Here is a 17,568-nt window from a genome sequence, read left to right on the forward strand (position 1 = left end):
TGACTTTTCAAAACCCACGAGCGACTTCTTTTTTCTTTTTCTTTCAAAAAAGCATCTAGCGTCTTTTTGGACGAACTTTTGCTACTTTTGTGAAGAAGAGAGTCACATGAACGAACTTCTAACTCTTTGTCTGAGTGATTATTTTACAAGTAAATTCACAGCTCAGTCTTTGTGTCGGCTGGAGCCGGTTTCACAGAGACAGACTCTGACTGTGACTTAGATCTAACAAACAGTCAGACTTCACATAGACCGAGTCTGAACTCATCTGTTGCACAAAGCACTTCAGTTCTTGACTTAAGCTGGACTGTGGCACGATGAATTCAGGGTATATAAATACTTTTTTCAAAATAAATAAAAAATGGCTGAGGGAGGAACCGCATCCAACCGCCACAGAAAACGATCCAGTAATACTCATTAACCCTCGACATCCCTCATCTCTGCACTAATATTGGCTCAACTGGTTTCAGGTACTAAGCATCATTTAAATGGAACGAGCTGCAAACTGCCCTCAAACTACAGTCTGACATTTCCTCTTGGAGATATTAAAACTTTATTATTTGATGTATTTTTATGAATGTTTTTGTTAATTCTTTGTTTCTTAGTTTTGTATGTGTTGTGTAGCCGTGTCGTCTTTGTTACTGATTGTCTCTTGTGACTGCTTCTTGTTCTCAGGTCTCTCTTGGAAAAGAGATTTTAATCTCAATGAGATTTCCTGATAGTTTAAAATGACCAATCCGATTACAAAATATAACCTTTGTCCTGACTACACATGATCAGATGTGTCATATACCAACTCAGGTCCGACCTAACAGTAATTTGACCCATGAATGTTGTAGGGAAAGTGAAACTACCTGGTGGGGAGGCACTCAGCGGAGTCTCCCGCCTCTGCATCCGTCTCCAGAGCCAGTCGCAGCGAGGAGGAGGAGGATGAGGAGGAAGGAGCGTGGTAGGAGGCCAGGTCACAGCGCTGCAGGTTGGACAGAAGCACCCGGTTCTCGTACTGCAGCTTCTTCACCTTCCCGCTCAGTTCTCCGATCTGAAGCCTCGCCAGCCTGAGCTCCTCCTCCTGGGCGGGGGTGTCCGTGCTGATAAGCACCGCCGCTTCCTGTATGGAGTGCACGGGGCTGTCGTTGAGCAGCCCGTCCGTCAGAGACGTTAACGAATTGGACGACAGCGTGGACGTCAGCGGCGGGAGTTCGGATTTGTAGCGGTTGATCTCGTTCATCAGGAGTTTGTTCTGCTCCTCCATCTCGATCAGAGACCTCCTCAGAAGCTCCGCCTCCTCCTCCACAAACTGGAGGTGTCTCTGGAGCTCCATGACGTTTTCAGACGAAGCCCCTCCTCCAAGAACCATGGCTCCTCCCGAGAGACCAAGACCCACCCCCAGACCGCCGCCAACACCAGAGAGTTCCTGAGGTCCATCTAGAGGAAAACAACAAAAACAATCAATAAAATAAATGAAGAAAGAAATTGTAAACAAGGTTAATTAGCTGCATCCTAAAACTGATGCAGTCGAATACACAAGTCCTTCAGTAAAACCTCCTTCATGAACATGACACTGCTCAGTGTTTTAATTCAGCTCCACCTCAGCTAATTATATATGTCACTCAATAAACACTATAACAGAGGTGAGCAGCACACGTGTTTGGATTGTTCTGGAGGTGATTTGAGGTTTTTATCTGTTCATGAGTAACACCAAAGCCTCTGACTGTTCACATCCTTCTGTCTGTTTTCTGTCACAACAATAAACTCAGACCAACTTCTCCTTCACTCTGAGCTCACAATAAAACAGCACTGCTCCCGTTTAGTCTGGGTATACAAGCGACTGACAGTGAATTCAGTGAAGTGATGACAATCGATCGATAAACTCACAGCACTGCACCAGACAAATCTTTTAAAACTTTTCATATTAGTTCATCAACTGAAGTTAGTGACTCAGACAAACAGGAGCTTGTTGGAAAGAACTGATTCTCTAGTTCAACATGTAAAAACATCATGTCTCCGGCTCAAGCGATCGCGGAGTGACGACGCTCTGAAGACGACGTGATATTTGAGGACGGGCTTCAGAGGGTTAAAAACTACCTTGCGGTCCCTTCATGTCGTCCATCTCGGCTCGGAGCCCCCGGTTCTCCACCTCCAGCTCCACGATGCGTCGACTCAGCAGGTTGGCCTCCTCCTCCACCAGCTTCAGGTGGACTCTGATCTCCGCCTCGCGGGTGTGGGGGGAGTCCGCAACCTGGGGGGGGCGGGGGGACGGACAACATAACAGAGACATAAGGAGAGGACAAAAACCTGTTCACTCACACACCTTTAATCAGCTGTTGACTTGCGTTTATAACAGCTTCTATCCTTTTTTTTATATTGATAACTTTGTTTTCATAAGTGACTGAAAATTCAACATTTCAACAAACATTCTCCCCGTTGTTCATCTAGTTACTGAAATGGCTCAAAAAGTGGGTTTGATTTAATGAGCTCTGTGGAGTTTCTAGAAACAGCACAAACGCTCCTCTGTGAACTTTTCCCAGGCGTTTTTTCTTTTCTTTTTTTTTTTTTTTGGCAAAGTGGGGAATAGAGTTTTAAAATGGGAACAAAGGGTGGTTATACTTTATAAGCCATGACCGTAACAGCCTGGAGGTTCTGCGTTCTGCAGCTCTAAGTGATGTGAAATGAAATTCTTCATCACTCTCCCACCTCCGCACATCGAGCCGTACTTCATGGGTCTTGTTCCCTACAACCGGCAGCTTGTCAAACGTCTTGTTCCTGTATAGAATATGAAGTATAGAACTGCTCTACAGTGAACATCTAGGTCTTTTCTATCCTCCCCTCACCTCCTCCACGGTGAGCGTGGCGTCGACGTCTCCGTACAGCGACCTGTACTTGGCCAGCTCCTCCTTCATGGCCTCGCTGTCCTTCACCAGCTTGGTCAGCTTCTTGCACATCAGGGCTGATTCCTCTTTGGCAAAGTGGAGCTGACACTTCAGGTCTGAACTGTCCTCCTGCAGCGACGGGACAGAGCGAGAGAGGAGAGACTCTGAGGTGACACTGATACAAAAACTGCTGCATCACACACAGAGGATGACAAATGCACAAACATGTCGTCGCATCTACAGCTGAGTCGTTTAGTCAGTTAATCAACGACAATTTTAAAATCTGATTTCTTTCCTTTTTTTTCTTTACTTTTTTGTTGAGACTTGCAAAAAGACAATTAACTGATGAACTGAATGCGAATAGCTGGTGCTGCCCTGATCTGAACTGTTTGAGTGAGGAGAAAATGTTGAGAGGGAACACAGACAATAAACATGTTTCATGATACAGAGCGATCAGCAGTTTGTATATCACCTTATTTTAACCAGTAATTATGAGTTATATCCAAACTAGAATCACCTCCTCGTGGTTGTATCCCTCCGCCACTCAGACTAGTTCCAGGTTACATCCCTGTTTATCCAGAGTCAGAAAATATGAACCATTTGTGTGAAATTTGGTCTTGAGTTATGGTTAAAAAGTGTTTTGTGAGAGTCACCGTGACCTTGAACTTTGACCTTTGGCCACCAAAATCTAATCAGTTCATCCTTGAGTCGAAGTCGAAGTTTGTGATAAATTTGAAGAAGTTCCATCGAAGCGTTACTGAGATATCGTGTCCACGAGAATGGGACGGACGAGCGGAAAGACAACCTGAAAACATTATGGCTCTGACTGTCGCCGGCGCAGAGGAATAACAAACAGACCTAAACCTCCGTTTGTGTCAGATATTATATGACGTGCTAAATATGAACTCATCCTGTGGTTGAAACAAGAGACACAGAGAGAGAGAGAGAGCGAGAGAGAGAGAGAGAGAGAGAGCGAGAGAGAGAGAGAGGAGGGAACTTCAGTGAGTCTATCCTGGGAAAGAGGTTACAGAGAGATGAAGAGACGACCTGACACAGGCAGGGACACACAGAAAGTAAAAGCTGCAGACAGATGGATAAATGCAGTGCACGCACGCACGCACGCACACACACACGCACAACAAGCTGACCAGTGAGATCACTTCATCCACTGCTCGACTTGGAATCTGCGACCTTAGATCCTTCCAGACTGACGGCTGGACAACATCAGAGGTCGAACACGAAGCATGTGATGAATCTTTTCTGGTGTTTTCAAACCGCACCGACCTTTTGACATCCATCTTTGGCAATTAACAAGACGCAATAAAGTGTCTGCTTTCAGGGAGATGAACACGAGCCACAGTTACTCAACCACGATGAATTGGCTTTTCATTCTGTTTAAAACTGCCTTGAACTTAAGAAATAATGACAAAGGGCTGTTTGACTAACTCGCAGCTTTCAGCAACCGAACACTGAGGTCAGAGTCATGTTGTGTTTGTTCCTCATGAACAAATAACACACACAAAGGAAAAGAGAGACACACAGATGTCGTCCAGACTCTGAAATTAATATTTACTAACTCACTAGGACACAGAATACAGACCTGTAAGACTAATGGTAGTTTACAAGTGACTGAGAAAATGACTGTTGCACGACATAATAGCAGTGGAAGCAGTATCACCGTGACTGAGTGTTTCCACCTTAAACTGCAGTGAACCAGTGACACACATACAGGGTTTCATACATCACAAACCTAAGGAACCAATCCTGTCAACCTGTGGGGACGGGGGGCGGGGCTAAATACACCCGAAACCTTGTCAGTACAGAGAGAGAGAGAGAGTTAGCATTAGCACAACCGCTAACACTGTGTCAGACACTGCCAGTTACAAGCTAACAAACAACATGAAATAATAAAAGATGATAACTACCATTCTGAAAAGATGCTAACTGCGCTAACGGTTCTGACCCGTCTGCTAGTCTCTGGTTCTGGTCTCCACAGACTCCTCCTCTGAGTCTGGGTCTGACTGAGGCTCAAACATGTGGCTGAGTCTCTCTGATGTTTCCTCCTCTCACCATCTTGATGCTCTCTGCTCTTTCACCTGTCCACCTGGAGCCAGCAGGTGGTGGGCGGGGCTCAAGGCCTGATCCAGATTTCTCCATCAGGAAGTGAGAGGAGACGAGCTTCAGACCCAGTTTTTGATTTTTTGTTTTCACTTTTTATGTCTGAGGCTTTTTACGGAGTTTAAAACATGTCTGGAGAAACAAGAAACAGTTTATGAAGCTTTAAACCTCAAAGGATGACACAAGGAGTTGTAAAAGGTTACAAGCGTAATAATCCAGAACTTTCTCTTCAATAAAAACAGACAGATTGTCTTCACATCCGTGTCTCTTTCCCTAAAAACACACACCCAAACTCAGCTGCAACTACTGCTGACCTGAGGTGACCCAGTGCTCCCATTCCTCAGAAGCAGCTCTGTATTTGTTTTACGGCCTGTGGAGCGTTTCCAACCACATTAAGCGCGGCCAGCGCCAACAAATTTACAGCCATTTATGGTATGTGGCCTGGAGAGGAAGACAAGGCAAGAGACGGTGGTGAGGGAGCTGCCTTCAGACAGCCTCTGTGGAGAAGTTAGTCCTGCAGGTTTTTAATCCTCATCTCTATGGACATTGTTGTAGAGTTGTAAAGTTTTATTTCAGCATTGTTTGAACTTTTTTTGTGACTTGGAAAAAAGAGGAAGGGAGGGAGAGTTTGGAAAAGTGAAGTCGGGGAAAAAGTTGCTCACTTCTTTGGAAAAGAAGAAGAAGCACAATAAAGAGGAGGTCGAGATATCAAGGGTGACGTTGAGGACCAAACATAAACAAATACTCGGCATGCAAGAATCACACTGAGCACAAACACCTGCAGGACAAGATGGAGGCCAGAAAAAAGAGGGAGAGATGTGGTGAAGATGAGAGGGAGCACAGGAAGTGCTGCTCTATCTGCTCCCAACTGCGTGCGGCTTGTTTGGACAGATAGAGTGTGATCCCCAGAGGAAATAGGTCATAGACAACAGAGAGAGAGAGAGACAGTCATGAGCTGTGAGGCAGAAACACATCCGAATGATCCGACATGTGACATTTCTGACATGACGGTTGTGGTCGCGGCTCCGGACAAACTTAATATGTCGATTCTGAACTCAGTCTGTGTTTGAAACAGAAAACAAAAGAATAAAACGGCTGATTTAGGGAGAATCTACAAAAAAAAGGTGATAATTAACTCTGTACTTTAATGAGAGTCACCCGACAGAAGCAGCAGGGACGCTCTGGTCTTAACTGATAAGTCAATAATGTTTTCATTTTCCTGCTTACATCATATAAATGACTCTTTTTTTGTCATTAATTTATTAATTAGATTTTATTGGATCTGATCCTCCTCACTGTATTTTCAGATCTACTGCAGGAAGACGCAGTCTGCCATAACTGTTCTATTATTCTACGATTCCTTTTGGCTGCGAGATTAAAACTCGAATCACCTCCTCGTGGTTGTATCCCTCCGCCTCTCAGACTAGTTTGGTGTGAAATTTTGTCATAATTGCTGTGTGAAGTGTTTTCTGAGATCACCATGACCTTTGACCTTTGACCACCGAAGTCTAAACAGTTCATCTTTGAGTCCACATGAACGTTTGTGCCAAATTTGAAGAAGATCCATCAAGGTGTAACTGAGATATCATGTGCATGAGAAGGAGATGGACGTACGGACGACCTGAAAACAATACGGCTGCTCTGACTGCCGCCGGTGTGGAGGATTAAAAATCTTCATCCTGCCTCGAACAAATTAAATGATAATAACTCTTCTTACATTTGTCTTTAATTGGACTGAATTGTAGTGCTGTAGCTGTGGGGGGATTTTATTAGGTGGAAAATGCTGTAGGAAATGCTTTATCACGTCAGATAGAGTTCCTCATTGGAACACTGTGCAGGCTGCAGTGACCCGCTCCACGCTGAAACACAGGAGGGAACAACAGGAACAGTTCACCTGCAGCACATGCAGGTAGATATCAGGAGAGGCGAGAGCCGCCTCAGGCGACGCCATAAAAAGACTGCACTGAAAATGTGATGTTCCAGTTTGACTGTATCCGTGTGTGTGTGTGTGTGTGTGTGTGCATATGACTATAGAGAAACTGGTTTACAGCCTTTTAAAGCCAGTTGTTAAGAATCTAAATAACCTTTAGGCAGCAAGAAAAAACACTCAGTGGATTTAAAACTAATTGACAGACAATGTAAATTACCAATCAATAACGCAGAGAAACCTTGGTATTGACTGTAATATTGATGTCAGTTGTTTTCTCTCCCTGTCTCTCTCTCTCCAGCCTTTTCTATTTATCTCTATTGTGTTTCTCTGCTCTTCTGCTTCCCTCCATCTTGTCCTGCAGGTGTTTCAACTCAACACACTCAGCTATTTGTTATTCATGATATCGTTATGTAGCCCTCTATCGCTCTGTGGCATTGTGTGTGTGTGTGTGTGTGTGTGTGTGTATGTGTGTGTGTTACCTGCGGACCGAGCTTCTTGTCAGGTTTGTTGTTGGGTCGTGCTCCTCTTTTCTTCTGGGAGTTCTGCAACAGACACACACACACACAGAGTCTCGTTAGTGAGGTGTGACACCATCATTGACAGCTTGTGTTTCAAAGAGACGAATGTGTTCAGTCAGAAACAAAACAGTGGGGGGGGGCATGTCCTAATTTTTCATCATTTTCCAGATCAATAAATTCCCATGTGTGCAGATATTTGCACGTGTCCTTGATTTTCATTTAAAATTTTAAAAAATAACACAGAGCTGAAGTTGTTTCTTCCTAAAATCCAGAGGTGGATAAAGTCAGAGTTTAAATCCTCCGCGTCAAATACTACAATACAATACTTTGACTGGAGTTAAAGTACTGGAGTACTGGGTTTTAAAAATACTGAAGTATTCAAAAGTAAAAAAATTTTTTATGTCAACTCATCGTTGTATTGTTCCACATTTACAGAAACTAATGAGTCTGAAACAACCTGCTGACTGACTGACTGACTGTTGAACCTGTACATTAAAACGACTGTGGGATATGATACAAAGACTGTTGACATGGACATAAAACCAACTGAATCGACAACAGGACAGCCATCATTAGTATTTCTTATTGTTTTTAGTCAGTGATGAAGTCTGGTCGTGGTGAATGCAGCAAACATTTCAAACTAAATGAATCTTTATTTATTTCTAAACCTTCAAACACAGACGTCAGATCAGAGCATGGTCCCTGTGAAGAATCCTCTGCCTCATCTTTATCTAACGTCGCCATCGTTAGGACACTGACAGGTGCAAACATGACATTTTTCAAAATAAAATAAAATTCATCCCTCTGCCTAAAAGCTGTTTCAAAGTAAGAGCACTTCATAGAAATGTAGTGGAGTCAAAAGTCAAAAGTTTCTAAAAAAAAAAAAAAAAAAAAAAATACTCAAGTAAAGAACAGATACTGAAAAATATACTGAAGTACAATCCTCAAATAAATGTAGTTTGTTACTGTCCACCTCTGGTAAAATGACGAGGACATGATCAAGAGCTTTCACCATTATAGCTGTTCCACAAAAACAAACCTGAGTGTCTTTTCACACCTGTCACTACCTCCCTAACCTGCTGCTCAGCAGTGTGTTGCACTTTTTAAACCTTTTTCCGGTGTATTTGAGGCCATTTTGAAAGTTTTCAGGACATTGAAGGCAACACTAACAATCCTGACAGCTCTCACCCGTTTCCCAACATGCCTTTATGTGCTCGATTAAAACACCTTTCTGGCCGGTGGCAGTGACTTCCAGGACTCTTTACATCACCCTCAGATCGTCTGGCACCTCCAACGACTCTGTGAGCTAAACTAATTGTCTCTTGGCAAAACTGTCAGAGGGTCTTATGTCTATTGATCTTTTCATCTAGCTCTCAGCAGGAAAGCCAATTAGCCTATTTCCCAAAATGTCAAGCTTCCTGTATGAGGACAAGCTGTTTACATTTTTGTAAAAATATGCTTTCAATCAGTGATGTCGTGATGATAATCACCATTAAACACATGAATATTCTGAACTATTTCCATCCTGAATTTCCAGCTTCACGGCTGACAGACAGTCAGGATATCGTACGACACAGCTCCTCTCCCTCCCGCGCTGAGACCCAGATGTCATTGCTATGGTGATGCAGATCATTCCCATGGTGATTTTAATTACCGCAGAGAGACTGATAAGAGCGTAGAATTACAGCTGGGCAGTGGTGGTATGAACAGAGACGGAGAAAAAGAGACAGAGATGTAACGGGAAATATGAGAAGAAAGAAAAACAGCAAAGTAGGGACAAAAACAGAAAAACAAAAGAGCTAATGACACGATAGAAGAGCTGGGTTGCATCGCTAATAATGAATCCACACACACACACACACACACACACACACACACAAGCCTCTGTTCATCCAAGTGTCTGCCCAGTGCATTAGGCTCTCATAAATCATGATCCTTCCTTCTCTTTAGAGCTACGACCAATCACACACACACTCTCACACACACACACACACACACACACACACGCAAACAGTGTGTGAGTTGGGACAGACGCTGCAGCGCAAGTAACTAAGCTCATCTGGCTCAGTCCGTTTCCATGGAAACAAGCTAGTCTCTCTGCAACGAACCGCCGGCAACAAAAGAAAGAAATGGAGGGATGGATGGAGGAGAAAGGTGAGAAAGGAGCACAGGAAAAACATAAATGAATAATACTTAAATTGTCTTTTGCCAAAATATAAAGTGAAATGGTTAAAACACTGAAACCTTGAAGCTCTGAGGACGTTTTAAATAATCCTCTCAGGTCCAGGTGGAGTTGCAGTTGCAGCATCAGCATCAAGGGCATTTGCTTATTTGTCCGATTCTTTCCACAACTCTGTCTCTGTCACTATTTTCACCCCCCATCCCTCCCTTCCTCTCTCCCTCCCTCGACTCTTTCTATCCTTTCATCCTCTCTGCCCTCCCTTGCTTCCTCCCCTCCCTCTCATCTCTTCATCACTCTTTGGGCTGTTTTCCCGACCTTTTAATTTTTCATCTCCCGCTGTCCTTCCTCCCCTCTTGTCCCTCCCTCCCTGTCTCGGTGTCCTAACCCACATTAAGATCAGTCTATCAGGGGGCAAACAGTCCGTTAATGGCTCTAAACTCACTGATCAATGAGCCGGCCTGATAATGGAAACAATGATTCTGGCTGGAGGTCGAACAGAACTATTGGATCAGGCTTTCAGCTGAGCGGCGTTCAGTTGCAGAGAGGAGGGGGTGGAAAAGGATGGAAAAAGATGGGAGATCAATTCATGCTAAACTCTTGAGCTCATAATATGACACCTAGCTTCTTTTTGTGTGAGTGATTCCTGAACCAGCAAGAAGAAAAAGTTGCTTGATCTGCCAAATGATTGTTTGAGTTTGTGCCTGTTCAACACAAAAGCCTTTGTGGGATAAAAATAGTAATAGATAGTTACTATGAGAGGGTAAGTGATGTAAGAGTACCTCCAAAGAGGTGCTCTTACGTCACTAATTGGGGCGGGCCTGTGTGGGCAGAGATGGCAGTGTGATGCAGCTTCTCTGTATTTCCCCACCGGAAATGAAAGGGCGCGCTATGAGCTAGCTAATAATAGTTAGCTAAAACTGTAACTTAAGGATAAAGTTAGAAACTAGCTAACATTAGCGTTCACTTATAGATACTTGACACAATCTGATTCAGAAACTCCGATGATAAGAAAGTGAAGTGTATTGAACCAGCTGTATAATTAGCTCCTGCTACTTACATTTCCTTACGCTAGCTTGTGTGACGCACGGACGGGAGGACGGAGCCACTGACGGAGTGACGCAGGCAGACAGACGCAACGTTAAGAAATGGTACGGTCCACTTCAGGGGTGTCTGAAATCGTATTACAAGATTCCTCCAGCCATGAATGTCGGAAATATATTGTAATATTTACAATTACAGGCAAGTAGGATATATCAATGTTTAAACGCCTCCCAATCTGTTGTTTGTACCTCTTTTTTGTTTTTTGTTTTTTTGGGGTGGGGCGGGGGGTGTTCCCGGGTTTTAATCAGGGGGGGTCAGATTCTCTCTCAATCCTCGCCTTAATTGCAACCCTGCTCCTGTGGCTCAGTTATATTTCTAGAAAGCTATAAGTTATTTTTTCTTATTATTTTTCTGGCACAAAACTGATGATTCTCACTTTTACAAAACCATGCTTGGAAATGTTCATTATTTATGATGAAAAACCACACACACACACACACACACACACATACACACATACACACACACACACACACACACAAACTGTGCTCAGGGCCTGGTTCTCATGTTTCTGAGCCTGCAGGGCTACAGTTACACTGCAGATAAGATAGCAGGTTGACTTCCATGTCATCTGATAACATATTTAACAGCTCCTGGCTGTGTCCTCTGCTGCTAAGCTTTTTCTTAGGTAATATTTCACCATATTTTACATTAACTGCACTGATTGTTCTGTTGAGTGTATACAGGAGAGATGGTGAAATACAAGGGGAGATGAATGGGTTTTTATAAAAGAGTGGGGAAAGGGATGAAAAGACAGAAGGAGACAGTAAAAGAGAGAGAGAGGCAGATGGATTTTCAAAGACAGGAATGCATGCCAAGCCCTCCTTTGCCTGACTGAACTGGTGGATGGACGGAAACCGATCAGGACAGAGAGAGGAAAAGAGGGAGAGATGGTCACTGACAGTGAGAAAAAGAACGAGGGACATATAACAACAGTGAAGGCAGAGTGGGAAAACAGGGAGAGTGAAAGGGAGAGAGAGAGATGTTGTCATTCCTCCGTCATGGATGAGGAGGCACAGCAGTGTGAACTCTCCCTCCTTCCAGTCCAATCTGATCTGCAGCTCCACCAGCCGTGACAATCAGGCTACAGAGCAGGGCGGGATTAAACACACTGAGAGACCTGATGAAACCCCCCGAGGAAGGTTAGGAAAGTCTGGAGGAGGAGGACGGGACGCGGAGGCCAGAGAGGGACAGGGAAATATGAGAGACACGAAGAAACTGAACAAACTAATGTTGAAACTCTGGATACGACCTCTGCAAGGTCGAGAAAGTGGGAACAGAGAGCGAAGACTAAATACATTAAACAATGTTGAAACTCAGATTAAAGGCAGCACAGCGTGAAATATTCTTAGAAAAATGTCATGAAGTTAATTCAAACAGCTGAAAATAGACACAGAGGAATGAAAACAGTGTCGGCCGGTGAATATTCAAAACTGCTGGACTGAGATGTCACTGCTTTTTTTTTTTTCTTTTCTTTTTTTTTACAGTGCGCTGATGTGGTTTCAAAATGGAAATGGTTTTAACAGCCTGGTCGGGTTACGGCCCGTCACACAGGTGAACTGACAGTAGATGAGATTGCTCTGTGAGAATGGGAGGAAGCAGCAGAAGAGGTCAGATCTGATCTCAGTGAACAGACTCACCTGAACCAACCAGGCGTTAAATCCTGACACGGAGGAGAGGAGAGGACTACTGCGCAGGAACGGATTATAAGTGTATGAGTCCCACTCACTCTGGTACTTTTCTGTTTACAAGCTCAGGGACCTTTGACTGTTTTTTATTGGGCTCATTTTCTGTCTTTATTGTCTTGTGAAGCAGTCTGACACACTTTCTATAGAAAGGTCCTATCTACTAGATATAATCTTTTATTTATTTATTTAATTTTGATTCATGATTGAAGCCGACTTTCCCACCAGGTGAAAACCACTGAACAGGACACATGGTGCTGCTGTGGGGATCAAACCTGTGAATAAATACAGGTAAATCTGTATTTATAGAGCACCTTCCGAACCAATGTTACAAGGTGCTGTACAGTAAAAACATTTAAGAAATACATAAAAACATGAGATGAAAGAAAAACAATAAAAGAAAAATCATTTAAAAACACCTCCAACCTGAACAACGCTCTGATACGACCTATAGGAGTGTCTCCTGAAATAGCGCCCCCTACAGCGGCAGCGTGGTTAATAACGGTCAGGTTTAGAGCAAAGTTGGTGATTTGGGTTAAAATAAGTAGTTCCTCAACATTAGACAGTCTTTGTTGCCATGGTTACGATATAAACAGCTGCTTTCACGTGGGAATCGAACACCGCCCTCCTATTCCTGCGTTTTGTTGACCCATCCATCCACCACCACCTCCACCTGACGTGGACTTAGTCTCTCTTTAAACTACGTCACCGACACTTTTCCCTTCCCTCCTGTCATCGTTACTGCGACCACTAGATGTCGCCTAGCAACAAAACACCTAAGGGCTTGTTTTTTTTACAGGAGGACAGTCTCTTTATGAGAAGCTCGACACCACTCCTGTGTCCTTGTGTTAAAGGGGAACTCCACCAATGTTAGAGGAGTGCTACGCTAAATCTGTGGAGTCCTGTTTTAAGTATCGAGCTGAAGCCAGGATGCTAACCTAGCTTAGCCTAAAGATCGATGTCCAAAGCTCACTAATGAACACATTACATCTTGATTGTTCTTGTCTTAAATAATCTGAAAGGCAAAAATAACAATGTGACTATAGGGGGCGTTACACGCTGGAACTATTTCCTCTATTTGTTTAACTGTATCCATCCGCCTCTGTTCTGCAGCCTGTAGCGCCGTTAGCGAAGGTTGCCAGATGCTGTTTGTGTACAAATCAAATAAGATGCAACTTTCCTTCTTAGTATTTCTAGGCAGATGTTTGTAGGACGATCCCTCCACATGAAAACCTCCTGCCGTGACGTTTTCCTGTGACATTTCTCTGGTTTCTCGGCTCCTGACAGGTGCAGCGGACAGTTAGTTTGGGACACAGCTGTGGCCTTTTGCCTCGCAGTGACACCGCCATGCATCTCAAGTGGCTGCTCACAACAAAGTCACGTTTTTTCCTGGACACGGACGCGCTGAAGTTTAGGATGCAGACTTCATATAAGAAGCCGAAATAGCAGCCAGAGCTACTGGTGCTGTTGTATTTCAAAAGCTCTAAAGCTCTGCACTAAAGTACTGACTTACTTGGCTTTGTCTGTTTGTGGCACAAAAAAAATAAACAACACACTGCAAAGGCTAATTTTAAGTCAAAGTTAGTTTTTTTTAAATGGTGGAGTCTGGAAAGAATCTTTCAGTCACTGAAATACTACAGCAAACATTTTCCTCTGAGGGCAGAAATTAGATCAGATTGCTCGAATACCGAGGGAAAGTGTGTCTTAGTGTGTGTGTGTGCAGAAAGAGAGTGTGGGTTTTTGGAGAGAAAATTGATTTATTTGAAGTGCATGCTGCAACAGAGACACACACACACACACACACACACACACACACACACACACACACACACACACACTCGCAGGCGATGGGCCAGTCTCAGCCTGAAAGAACAGGACACTCACATCTCATCATCACCACCACACACACACACACACTCAAGGAAAAGTCTACACAACACAGCACACAATGGGTTGCATAACCTGTGTGTGTGTGTGTGTGTGTGTGTGTGTGTGTGTGTGTGTGTGTCAGATAAGGATGTATGGAGGCAAAGGGAAAGAGAAGACTGACACTGGGGACTGAAGGAGATAATTAAACAGCACTATGCCTCCTGCTAACAACACACAACAAATCAGAGCGGCGGAGCTCAGAGACAGTTAGCTTTAGCAAATCTTTAATTCAGCTCATTAATGAGGACAGGAAACCAATCAGTCTTGTTATTTAACTCTCTGGGTTTCTTTTTTAAAGTTGCCTTATGACTTTAATAAGGAAAATAAATGAATAAAGAGACATTTTCTGCTCAAATCCTGCCGTTTAGCCAGTAAAAGCAAATGAATACTGTTTATGTAAAAATACAAATGGATTGAACATTGTGAGCTGAGGCTAACATCATATTTCTATTTAGTCACACTTGATAACAGCGTTGACTGAATTCCTGGGATGTAAATGCAGCGTTAAGCAGCTCTCTCCGGCTGTCTGCAGGCAGAGGGAAGCAGCTCACAGAACAACGGAGCAGAGCAGATAAGGCGAAAGCAACACCGGCGTTTTCCCATAACCCCCGTCTGCTCGGCTCATTACGACACACTCGCGCCGTTTCCACACATTTTGTGACATGATGACACCCCGCGAGCGCCGGATTAGGAAATAAACAGCCAATTTAGCGTCAGCGCTTCCAACATGAAGCCTCTTTGTCTGCTGTGATGTTGATGATAAAACCTGGATCCAGGACTTTAAATGAAATAAATCCATTGCTGCTGATCATAAAGGACCATACCAGAGGCTTTATTAGTCTTTACTCTACAAATCAAATCAAGCGCGCTCCACTTTACCTGAACTACCCTCCACACAAAGCTGCTCTGTCGTAGATACTCAGAACCACCGTGTAGTTTCCTTTCATGTCAGCTGAATGGTTTGATAATCCATCAGCAGAGTCTTGACATTTTCTGGGTTGTGTAACACGTCAAGTCTGCATGACATCTAAACTATCAGTGTCACACTGATGAACATTGATGTGGAGTTTAAACTTTCAGAGTGTGATGATTGATTTTCATACTAGAAAATAATCGAATTAATGACTTTTATTTTCTTCAAATCTTAACATCAGAAGGTGCGGCCCGTCGTAGACCGTGAAGGCCGAATCCAAGTGAGACGGTCTGGTCTACAGAGGATTTTCGCCGTGCGTCATCAGCTGTTCCCGCCCTTACTGACATTTAACAGTGCAATCCTCAGACTCTCTGTCACTGTTGAGCCACTGCAATGGATTAATCTCACTGGTACAAGTTGCCTTCGACCGTTAATGAATTATACAAAAAAAAAGAAAAGAAAAAAGATGGCGACAATTTTTATTTTCGACCCGAGCCTCCGGACAGTCCCGACCCTCTTAGCCAGTCAGATGCTAGCATGTTTAAATCTTGTTGTCTTGGAGACGTGACCTCTGGGAAGACACAGTGATCTAATATGATTCAATCCAAACAGGACATGTAAATGTTGTTAGGGACATGTCCCTATCGTCCATATGCAAACCTACGTCCTTCATTCAAACAGTATGAAACCGTTACAGATTCACTCACAATAAAGATATTAAATGATTGAGCACAAACACAATTATTTCTGCCTTTCTTGTCTCGGCTTATTTTATATTTTCACTGTAACTTGGATTTCTTCAGAAAACCGCGCGTTCACATGGTCAACACATTCTGCGTTTATCAATACTAACTTATGAGCGGGAAACGGTGCATGGTATGTTTATATATCCAGCTCTTTTTCTTTTCTTATTTTTTTTCCCCACAGCTGAATGAACACACGTCTTCGTCACCTTCTCTTCAGATGGATTTTCCAGTCAAAAATTGGCGTTAATCAATCTGCCACAGGCTTAATGAAAATTCTCCGCCGTGATGTACAAATGATCCTGAACGCTGCTCTCTGACTTAGCTCCTGCTTCCTCCCAAATCATCTGAAGCTAACCTGATGTGTCCCAGCAGCAGACACACACACACACACACACACACTCTCTGTTTTCTGATTCATTTGTGTTTAGGCTCATTTTAATAGGTAAATAGGGGGGCATTCAGAGGCCGGCGTGTTTCTAAATGTTTCTAAAAGTATTTTCAGTGAATGCTGACGTGATGTCACACAACAGAGATTCAGTTCACAGCCGTTTGCATGTGTCGGTGTGGAGCTAAAGCCAAGAGAGTGAATGGTCAATTACCATACCATTAGCATAGCATTAGCACGGCAACAAAGCGCTGCCACGCCGATACAGGATGGATATGATAGGCTACTACACGTCTGAAAAGACGCTACACTTTCCCTCCTCGCACTCTCTCTCTCTCTCTCTGTCTCGTCCAATAAGTAATCAAGACTACAACAGGCTGCTTTAAAAAAAAAAAGACAAAGGCAGCCTACTCCTCCTCTGTTTACTTTGGCTCTTCACACACACACACACACACACACACACACACACACACACACCCACACACACACACACACACACACAGACTGAAATAAGCAAACAAAGCATCAAGAAGCAAGGAGGGCTACAAGGACGGATGGAAGGAGGAGAGGAAATGAGGAAACAAGAGAAGAGAAGAGGAGAAAAGAGGAAACAAGGAGAGGTGACGAGGAGATGAGAGAAGGAGAGGAGAGGGGAGGAAACAAGAGAGGAGAGGAGACGAGAGAAGGAGAAGAGGAGGGGAAGGAGGATTTGTTGTTCTTTGTTACCAGAAGCTCTGTTCACTTCCAGTCACTTCCATTAGAGAAAAGCTTGTGTGTCTGTCTGCCAATGTGTGTGTGTGTGTGTGTGTGTGTGTGTGTGTGTGTGTGTGTGTGTGTGTGTGTGTGTCTCTGTGTGTGTCTCAGACACTCTGCTTATTAAGACAGTGTGTCAGTAGGTGACCTTGCGCAAATGAACAGCCCTTCAAGTACAACCTGAACGCTTCGTATTGATCTGAATTATTCATGTGTGTGTGTGTGTGTGTGTGTGTGTGTGTGTGTGTGTGGTTAATGTTTGTTTGACTGTGTGCATATTTTTGTTTCCACAATCAGGAAATGTGTGTGTGTGTGTGTGTGTGTGTGTGTGTGTGTGTGTGTGTGTGTGTTATATGTAAGTGTGTACAGAAGAAGTGTGTGTTTGTTGTGGTTGCTGGAAGCTGAACAGACTGAAAGGACGACGAGTGTGTGTGTTTTTGT

General features: G+C 43.6%; 1 protein-coding gene across 1 annotated transcript in view; it reads right to left on the minus strand.

Annotated features, from left to right (window-relative positions):
• Positions 1-17,568, minus strand: part of LOC111237011 (protein SOGA1-like) — an 88,437-nt gene that overhangs the window by 23,545 nt on the left and 47,324 nt on the right. The window contains exons 4-7 of the mRNA XM_022765941.1: positions 7,395-7,457; positions 2,829-2,996; positions 2,083-2,236; positions 852-1,422 (exon numbers count right to left, since the gene is read on the minus strand). Of these exons, the coding sequence (XP_022621662.1) occupies positions 852-1,422; positions 2,083-2,236; positions 2,829-2,996; positions 7,395-7,457 (956 nt within the window). The remainder of the gene's footprint in view (positions 1-851; positions 1,423-2,082; positions 2,237-2,828; positions 2,997-7,394; positions 7,458-17,568) is intronic.

This window comes from Seriola dumerili, unplaced genomic scaffold (genome assembly GCF_002260705.1).
Source record: "Seriola dumerili isolate Sdu_G_001 unplaced genomic scaffold, Sdu_1.0 BDQW01000800.1, whole genome shotgun sequence".
In the NCBI taxonomy this organism is placed as follows: Eukaryota; Metazoa; Chordata; class Actinopteri; order Carangiformes; family Carangidae; genus Seriola; species Seriola dumerili.